The sequence below is a fragment of the Phanerochaete carnosa genome (assembly GCF_000300595.1).
Source record: "Phanerochaete carnosa HHB-10118-sp unplaced genomic scaffold PHACAscaffold_13, whole genome shotgun sequence".
Lineage (NCBI taxonomy): Eukaryota > Fungi > Basidiomycota > Agaricomycetes > Polyporales > Phanerochaetaceae > Phanerochaete > Phanerochaete carnosa.
Window position 1 is genome coordinate 842,014 of NW_006767640.1, and position 8,323 is coordinate 850,336.

Genomic DNA, 8,323 nt, shown 5'->3' on the forward strand with positions numbered 1-8,323 from the left:
ACATCATCCGAGCGTAAAGGGTACTCTCTCTGCTCCCTTAGCCCGTAGACCTTGCCGGCAGAAGCGAGCGCGTGTTTGGCCAGTCCGTCTCCATTGGCCCCCCGCTATATGCAAGAAGTGTTGCAGAAGGAACGTGCCCTCTTGCGAATTGTAACACCTCACGAAATGAACGCGAAATTTTCCAAAACTCTCGCGACGACGCACGACGTTGAACCTCATGGCGTACGATACCGCGCTGGGCGTGCCTCGGCAAGTCCTATTTACCTTACAAACGACGCGGTAGTATCGCGGGCACACTACCTGTGTCCCAGGTTACGTTACGAGCTACGAGCCGTATACGCTTGTTTCTGTAGGCAAGCAAGCAGGTCACTGGTATACGAAGGGACACTGCTTGTTTATCCACTTCGTCGTATCGTTCTCTGACAAGCATGATGCAGTGGTGCGACAACGTTCTCGAACCGGTCCAATCCTGATAATCTGAGGGTCCACAGTACATGCAAGACACCCTAAGTATATCTGATCATCAAGGATAGATAAGCAGTATCGACCCTGGTTGTATTAACCGACAAGCTCTCAAAGCCTATCCTCACGACCGAGGTAGCCACCTAGGCAGATGGGCATCCAGCCTCACCGGCGCCTCGCCCTCGTGCACAGGCGTGGCAGACAGCACCACACTGTGTTTGACGGCACTCATAACCTTCCGCTCATCCCCATCTACCCTGTCTCCGGCTGACTGTTTCAACTCGATTGTAATAGCCTGTATCTCAGGAGCCTGGGGCAGACTGCGCGGAGGTAGGGGCGCGCCCTCGCCAAACGCGACGCCCGGCTCGAGCTGCCCAAACGAGCGTATCCACTGGCCCACGGCGGCGAGCGACACGTGCACTTCCCACGAGCCACCCTCCTAGGTCTGATGGTCAGCGTTACAGCAAGCGGCGAAGATCAGGTTGCACACCGTTATCGTCTTGCACAGCGCCGCATTGATCCCAAAGGCCAGGAGATATCCTGCGGCGTGATCGATAGCCTGCATGGGGAACGGCTTCGGGGGCAGCGGGCGCGCGCCAAAGTCGCCCGTGAACGCTGCGTAGGCCTCAGCTTCGGCCGCGTTGAACCCGGTGGCGGTCTGCACGAGAGAGTCGAACTGCGGCATCTATGAGCGTCCCGAGTGAAAGACTGCGCGGCCGAAAAAGCGTACCCCGTGTCGGTCTTTCCAAGGTCCGTCCCACCCGTACGCGTTCAGACTCGCGTATACGATCCCAGGCCGCGCCGCCACGACGTCCGCCACGCCGAAATCCTTGTCGGCCAGGCCGCCCGGGCGGTAGCCCTGCAAAAATACGTCTGCATCTTTGACAAGTTCACGCAGCGCACTACGGTCCCCGGGCTCCGTGAGGTCGAGCTGCGTGGTGCGCTTCCCGCGTGAGGTGTCGATGTCCACAGTTGGCAAATCAGGCAGGTTTGGCGAGGTAATCCACAGGACGTCGGCGCCATGAGCTGTGCACAGAAAGGGCGTTCCTGAGTGCGTCGAAAGTGACAGTTTTACACGTTAACGCCCACCTGCGAGTGTGCGCCCTGCCACGGGCCCGGCGAGGACTCGTGTGAGCTCGAGCACGCGCACGCCCTCCAGCGGCCGACGGTGCGACGCTCTAGACGCACGCTTTGGTGCGTCGCCAATCCTGATAAGTTCGACTGGGGGCACGTCAAACAACGCACGGGCTTGAGGGTGCGCATCCCACTCCTCGAATCGACGGAGCGCGGTGGCAACCATCTTCCTCGATGCCACTTCTTCTTCGAAGGCGAATGAGTCCCACTGGAGCAAGGACTCTGCGACCGCCTGTTTGGTCGGCTTGCAACCTAGAATGTCCAAGATGCCCTGACGATGGCTGTCACGAGTCAAATAACTCTACGCGTACACTAACTCGACTGCGCGTACTGAGGAAAATTGGTGTGTATGCGGACAAAGTTGTTATCCTTCGTCCGATAGACACCGGCTAGCTCGTCAAAGAGCTGGCCAGACCCAACCAACTGACCATCGACTGCATAATACAGCTCGCTTTCTGTCATACAAACAGTTATTAACCGGTTGGAATAGAGCAGTGGGCTGTCCTGCGCGCACTGAATTCTAGGACGGCATGTCGTGCATCCACAGACACATTCTGTTCAACACGCGTATTCAGATGGTGATAATGTGCTGCAGCCAACCCGGCGAGACCAACGGAGGTCTGGGTTCAAGGCACAGCCGAATAAACACGCCATGTTGTTTGAGTTGCCGCAAAGGATGCCTCACCTGGGCTACGGAACCAAGCCTGAACGACGAATTAACCGCGGGGTCAGCCTTCTCTGTCAGACGCAATCGTGGTAGCCAGCTGTTAGGAAGGCCATTTGCCTTCCAGAGGATCTCTGCAGCAAGTTTGGAACCCATGATCGCAGCGCGCATAGAATTACCAGAGTGGCATAGCTGCGCAGTACATATACTAGGTCGAGTCAGGGCCCGGGCCGAAAGTAGCCGGAATTGGTGATACATCGCGGCGCAGCTGCAAATAATGCAATGTCGGCCGAAGGGTACTAGGCATTTGTATCCACATTTGCATTGCCGAGGTGCATGCGATTACATGAGCAAGTCTCACCGGCCGACGACACCGGCTTCCTTGAGCTTCGCGATCAGCTCATCTACAGACTCAACCTGAAGGCCATAGGGTTAAACCACTAAAGACCGAAGCCGAGTGCTACGCACCTTTCCGCCACCTTGGCGCTTCGGCGGCTCGGTAATCTTGATGGTCTCAAGACGTGGTGTTAAGTCTATACCAAGATCCGACGGTGATAGTTTCTCTATTGGTTTCTTCTTAGCCTTCATAATGTTCGGTAATGAAGCGTAGCGCGGCTCTAAGAAAAAAAAATTAGTGCTCTCTACGGATACGTTTGGACCATAAACGCACCATTCAACCTGCGGAGAATACCGTGAGTTGGGTAATGTCAGTTGGAATGATGTGGCGATGAACGTACCGGAGGTCTGTTGTCACAATTAAAGGTAATTTGCACTTCACCTCCTGCAGCCCTCCATCAATTTCCTGGGTAATGTTCGCTTCCTTCTTCGTCGGGTCCACAACAAGTTTGCTAGCGAAGGTCGCTTGAGGCCAGTCAAGCAGTCCGGCGAGCATCTGACCAGTTTGTCCCGCATCATCGTCGATGGCCTGCTTTCCCAGAATGACAAGGTCGACGCCGTCTTTCTGCCTCTCAATGAGTGCACGGAGGGCCTTCGCGACTCCAAGAGGCTCCGGAGGGGGGGAGGACTCGGGAGTTTCCACGTGAATGGCAGAGTCAGCACCCATGGCAAGGCCGGTGCGCAGCGTCTCTGCAGCCTTCGCAGGCCCGATAGTGACAACTTTGATGCTCTTCACCTCGTCCTTGAGCTTCTCGCGTAGCCGTACGGCCTCCTCCACAGCTGACATCGGATGGTCTTAATTGACGAGCTGGTAAGAAACACGGACTTCAACGCACCAATCTCGTCGAAAGGATTCTAGAGAATAGTTAGCATACGAAGCGACGCGTCATAGGGCGTGAACGCACCATGGAGTGCTTGACATTTAGGTCGACTCCCTTCTGGTCAGGATTCACCCGAATCTTGACCGCATAGTCGATCGTCCTGCAAGTTTATGAGCTTATAAATATGCTTATTACTACACAGCCTCACTCGCCTCTTGACTGGGACGAGAATGTTGAGCAGACGAGCAGCGGTGGGCCTCATGGTTCCAGAGGAAGTAACACAGAGCGGGCGCCTTGGCTCGGATGGACAGCGTAGCCGCCGGTTAAGCGTCTAATCGTTGAGCTTGGTCGGACTTCAAATCCTCGGCTGCGCCCGTGAGGACCGTGAATCCCCGACCTCTGACCTCAACGCCAACCACGACGAGCGCAATGGTATCTCGTACACTCTCTACTTCGCTCGCGCGATCATTGCGCAGTGCTGCACGGCCATCAGTGAGTATTTTAATATGATTTTTGCATCATTTATTGACCGCGTTGAGTAGCCATTGGCCCGGCCCTGGCGGTCGTTTGCGACCGCGGTGAATGCGCCTGTCACTCAGCTCACTACTCTCCCTAACGGCCTGACAGTCGCAACTGAAGCGCACTCACACGCTCAGACCGCTACAGTTGGTGTCTGGATTGATGCGGGCTCGCGGGCGGAGACAGACAAGACAAGCGGCACGGCGCACTTCCTCGAGCATATGGCTTTCAAGGGCACCAACAAGCGTAGTCAGCACGCGCTCGAACTCGAGGTTGAGAACCTCGGCGCCCACCTGAACGCCTACACCTCGCGCGAGCAGACCGTGTACTACGCGAAGAGCTTCCGTAAGGATGTAGCCCAGACGGTCGACATCATCAGCGATATTCTCCAGAGCTCTAAGCTCGAGAAGTCAGCGATTGAACGCGAACGCGACGTGATTCTGCGCGAGCAGCAGGAGGTGGATAAGCAGATGGAGGAGGTTGTCTTTGACCACTTGCACGCTGTCGCTTTCCGAGGTGTGTGCTGTCCGCTTTGCTGACTAATTTCAATTGACCTCGCGCAGGCCAGCCTCTTGGTCGCACCATCCTCGGCCCCAAGCAGAACATCCTTTCGATCAACCGTGATGACCTCGATAACTATATCAAGACGAACTACACTGCTGACCGAATGGTTCTCGTCGGTACTGGTGGCGTTGACCATAATGAACTCGTCAAGCTTGCAGAGAAGCACTTCTCTTCTCTCCCTGTCTCCCCCAATCCCATTTCCCTTGGCCGTCTTGCACATTCCAAGACGCACTTTGTCGGCTCTGAAGTCCGCATTCGCGACGACACCCTTCCGACTGCCCATATCGCCATTGCTGTTCAGGGTGTCGGCTGGAGCTCGCCCGAGTACTTCCCCATGCTCGTCATGCAGTCTATCATGGGCAACTGGGACCGCTCGCTCGGTTCCGCTACGCTCCTTTCTTCTCGTCTTTCCCACATCGTCTCCGCCAACAACCTCGCGAATAGCTTCATGTCGTTCTCGACTTCGTACGCTGACACCGGCCTCTGGGGCGCCTACCTCGTCACTGAGAACCTGATGAACATCGACGACCTTATGCACTTCACCATTCGTGAGTGGACTCGCATGGCCGTTGGTCCTACAGATGGTGAGGTCGAGCGCGCCAAGAGCCAACTCAAGGCTAGCCTTCTGCTCACCCTCGACGGTACCACCGCCATTGCCGAGGACATCGGTCGCCAGCTTGTTACCACTGGCCGCCGTATGACTCCTCAGCAGATCGAAAACGCTGTTGATGCCGTCTCCGTTGAGGACATTCGGCGGGTGGCGAAGAAGTACATCTGGGATCAGGACGTAAGTCTTCTCTTATATTGATTAGAGTGCCACTCGCTGACGGAATATTTAGTTTGCCCTTGCTGCCGTTGGCCCTATTGATGGTCTTCTTGACTATAACCGTCTCCGTGCGGATACTTCGTCTCTCATATACTAGACAAGGTGGGCCATATACACTTGAGCAATAGATTTTATTTAACATGTGGCTGTAGCTGTGCATAGCATAGATAAAACTTGTGGCTTCTTCATTCAATGTCAGATAGACAGCGTCGAAGCGGCTTTCTCTAATTTTCTGGTCGCGTGCCTTGAATCTTCTGAGTAACAGAGTTTCTCGGTCGGTATGCAAAGCGGATAATCTCGATGATATGGCTGGTGTCGTCTTTCGTCGCTTCTGTCTGTCTCTGAGTTGCCGCTACGCTCATTGGGTCTAGGTTGTCTGTGTCCCCCGCTCATGCTATGCAGGGGCCGGGGTTACGGACTTGCAGCGGCGGAGACGCCTCCGATTATTGGTTGTTCGCGCGCTACACAGCAATAGACTCAGGCTAGGTCGCTACCAGAGGCCCGTCGGATTCGGAGATTGAGTTTGTTTCGAACGGGGTACGCGTAGATGGCAAGAGGCCTGACGTATATATGCCGTCTTTGCGCCCCGTATATAGGACAGCGAGGTCACGCTTGCGTATCGCTTTCACCCCCCAGCGCGATCTCCCGAACCCGTCCACGATGCCCTCGAACGTGCATGACAAGTTCAGTGCCGTCGCCCTCCTGTCTGCAGTAATCGCCTTGACCTATGGGATCCTCGAGGTTTTCCATCGCCTTCGCCTGATGGTTTTGGGCAAGTCCCTGCCATCTGGGCCTGCAGGCCTACCTATCCTAGGTGAGCATCATCGCTCTGCTCAGGCGATGTCCGTGATTTAATACGCATGTCGTGCCAGGCTCTCTGCTCTCTTTGGACAGACGTCCAGAGCTCACTCTCCAAGAATGGGCTCAGAAGTTCGGACCACTGTACTCCGTGTGGCTCGGCGAGCAGCTGCACATCGTCGTCTCCGACCCCCAGATCGCCAAAGACCTGCTAGTGGCTCAAGGTAACACATTCTCTTCTAGGAAAGACACATTTGTGAAGTCTGGTATCGTGTTTGCCGGCCGCGGTATCTCCGCTGTGCCCACCGGGGAGAACTGGTACGTCAGTATGCTTTCAGCCGAATGCAAAAGAGCTCACTTGTCATTCCAGGACCAAGAACCATCGCCTCATCTCTCCATATTTCAGTATTGAGGCTTTGAAGGGATATCTCCCCGGCCTCGAGATCGAGGCCGTTGACATGCTCAGGGATCTCTACATCAGGAGCGAAGGCGGAAAAATCCCTGTCAATCCGCTCCCACACGTCACACGCACCTCTCTCAACAACATGTTGACCATCATCTTCGGCCTGCGCACGGACAGCATCGACCACCCCTTGGTTGGGTACTGGCTCAAGCTGGCCCAAGAGTTCACGTACGCGTTTCTTCGTAATGCGCTCCGCCACATTCCTGACGCCACACAGAACTGTCACAGGCCCGATCTCGAATCCCGTGGACTTCGTACCCTTCCTGCGCAGGTTCCCCACATTGTCGGGCGTCAATCGGGCGAAGCAGTTGCATCAAAGTCTTGTGAACATTGGCGGCGCGCTCGTGGACGACATTGACCGCCGTATCAAAGCCGGAGAAGATGTGCCTGACTGCCTGGCGAGGCACTTGCTGAAGTTGAAGGAAGAGGAAAACTTGGACTCCCAAGACATCGTGCTCCTCTGCTGCGAGTTGATGATCGCGTCTGTGGAAAAGGTCGGTTTGTCGGTACTTTGGTGTACCAGCGCTTACAATGATGGATAGACTGCGGCCGTCATGTCTGGATTCGTGGCGCAAATTGGAGAATACGCGGATGTGCAAGCACGGGCGCAGGCGGAGCTAGACCGCGTCGTTGGTAGAGACAGGCTTCCGGGTCTCGAACTTGAGAAGGATTTACCATATATTGGTGCTATTGTCAAGGTCAGTCTTGACACTCTCCAACCTGCGATGCAACGCGCTGAGAGGTAAATACTAGGAAACTGAGCGTCTGAACAACCCTCGTCCTCTGGCGATACCTCACACAAGCACCCAAGACGTCACCTATCGTGGTCACTTTATCCCTAAGGATACTGTAATTGTCCTGAACACTGTACGCATCTTTTTCTCTAAATTTAAAAGCTTTTTTCTAACATAGAGTAGCATGCTCTGACTCACGATGCGGCTCGCTATGCGAACCCAGACAAGCTCGAGGTAAGCGAGCGATCAAAGGCCCATCTACAGACACTTACATTTATGCTCCAGCCCGAGCGCCATCTGAAAGACCAGCCGACAAACGTAGAGCCAGGCTACTCCGTATTCGGTTATGGGTACGTCCAAAAACACATCTCAGTGAAGCCTGCTCCCTCACAACCTGCACCAGTCCGCGCGCCTGCCCGGGCAAGACCCTCGCTCAGCAGGAGATTTTCCTGGTGGTCGCATGCCTGCTCTGGGCATTTGATGTCCAGAAGTACCAGGGCGCGATTATCGAGGCGCACGACGAGCTCTCTACGGGATCGTTTGCGCCAGTTCGTGTCAAGCTTTCCCCACGCCACAATCGCGTCAGCGCGGTGCTTGGATATCGTGCTTGAGCTCTGTCTGGTGTACGAGTTGGTACATTTGTCTTAAACTTCAGTCGACGTAGCATTGCAGTGCATAAAAAAGAGATGTTTCACTATTGATACGTCCAAGTATTTTCTCCACCAGCAAGCATGCCAGGCCCAACATCAGCCCAGGTCCCTTACCACCTGGTGCGGCGCGCTTTGTTTGTACATGTTTGATAGAGTGCATCCGTCGGCTGGGACCTATGTCTCGGAGCTTGATCAAGACAAAACTCGAAGCTCGAAGGCCCACTTGATCACAATATTCTGCGTATTTAGCGGCGGATGTGTGTCTTCGTGTGCGGTGTCTAGGGTGTGGGGG

At 55.0% G+C, this 8,323-nt stretch overlaps 4 protein-coding genes across 4 annotated transcripts; 2 read left to right on the forward strand and 2 right to left on the reverse strand.

Moving 5' to 3' along the window:
- Positions 1–448: 448 nt before the first annotated feature.
- PHACADRAFT_265389 (uncharacterized protein) lies at positions 449–2,404 on the reverse strand. The gene is made up of 7 exons (XM_007401730.1): positions 2,282–2,404; positions 2,111–2,216; positions 1,928–2,051; positions 1,552–1,877; positions 1,193–1,488; positions 953–1,138; positions 449–901 (listed from the first exon to the last, which is right to left on the reverse strand). The coding sequence occupies exons 4-7, from the start codon at positions 1,760–1,762 to the stop codon at positions 587–589; spliced, it is 1,008 nt and encodes a 335-aa protein (XP_007401792.1). The 5' UTR covers positions 1,763–1,877; positions 1,928–2,051; positions 2,111–2,216; positions 2,282–2,404; the 3' UTR covers positions 449–586.
- Positions 2,405–2,617: 213 nt separating this feature from the next.
- On the reverse strand, positions 2,618–3,739 carry PHACADRAFT_201434 (uncharacterized protein; the record flags this gene model as incomplete). Its single annotated transcript, XM_007401731.1, has 7 exons — positions 2,618–2,677; positions 2,729–2,877; positions 2,931–2,938; positions 2,998–3,436; positions 3,493–3,511; positions 3,562–3,637; positions 3,678–3,739. The coding sequence occupies 7 exons, from the start codon at positions 3,737–3,739 to the stop codon at positions 2,618–2,620; spliced, it is 813 nt and encodes a 270-aa protein (XP_007401793.1).
- Positions 3,740–3,895: 156 nt separating this feature from the next.
- On the forward strand, positions 3,896–5,598 carry PHACADRAFT_265392 (uncharacterized protein). The gene is made up of 5 exons (XM_007401732.1): positions 3,896–3,969; positions 4,020–4,512; positions 4,560–5,347; positions 5,400–5,488; positions 5,539–5,598. Exons 1-4 carry the CDS (start codon positions 3,907–3,909, stop codon positions 5,481–5,483), a joined length of 1,428 nt encoding a protein of 475 aa, XP_007401794.1. The 5' UTR covers positions 3,896–3,906; the 3' UTR covers positions 5,484–5,488; positions 5,539–5,598.
- A 538-nt stretch (positions 5,599–6,136) lies between these two features.
- Positions 6,137–8,094, forward strand: PHACADRAFT_265393 (uncharacterized protein). The gene is made up of 9 exons (XM_007401733.1): positions 6,137–6,200; positions 6,259–6,502; positions 6,555–6,815; positions 6,865–7,141; positions 7,190–7,345; positions 7,401–7,514; positions 7,565–7,615; positions 7,667–7,731; positions 7,785–8,094. Exons 1-9 carry the CDS (start codon positions 6,149–6,151, stop codon positions 7,990–7,992), a joined length of 1,428 nt encoding a protein of 475 aa, XP_007401795.1. The 5' UTR covers positions 6,137–6,148; the 3' UTR covers positions 7,993–8,094.
- The last annotated feature ends 229 nt before the right edge of the window (positions 8,095–8,323 follow it).

Bases quoted from the DNA above. Each gene is read 5' to 3' on its own strand.
- PHACADRAFT_265393 (XM_007401733.1), top strand. From the start codon at position 6,149: ATGGTTTTGGGCAAGTCCCTGCCATCTGGGCCTGCAGGCCTACCTATC. The intron at 7,515-7,564 runs GTACGCATCTTT...AACATAGAGTAG, and splicing joins CTGTAATTGTCCTGAACACT to CATGCTCTGACTCACGATGC. The intron at 7,732-7,784 runs GTACGTCCAAAA...AACCTGCACCAG, and splicing joins TACTCCGTATTCGGTTATGG to TCCGCGCGCCTGCCCGGGCA.
- PHACADRAFT_265389 (XM_007401730.1), bottom strand. From the start codon at position 1,762: ATGGTTGCCACCGCGCTCCGTCGATTCGAGGAGTGGGATGCGCACCCT. The intron at 1,489-1,551 runs GTGGGCGTTAAC...TTCTGTGCACAG, and splicing joins GGCAGGGCGCACACTCGCAG to CTCATGGCGCCGACGTCCTG. The intron at 902-952 runs GTGTGCAACCTG...CATCAGACCTAG, and splicing joins CGCTGTGCAAGACGATAACG to GAGGGTGGCTCGTGGGAAGT.
- PHACADRAFT_265392 (XM_007401732.1), top strand. From the start codon at position 3,907: ATGGTATCTCGTACACTCTCTACTTCGCTCGCGCGATCATTGCGCAGT. The intron at 3,970-4,019 runs GTGAGTATTTTA...CGCGTTGAGTAG, and splicing joins GCAGTGCTGCACGGCCATCA to CCATTGGCCCGGCCCTGGCG. The intron at 4,513-4,559 runs GTGTGTGCTGTC...GACCTCGCGCAG, and splicing joins GCACGCTGTCGCTTTCCGAG to GCCAGCCTCTTGGTCGCACC.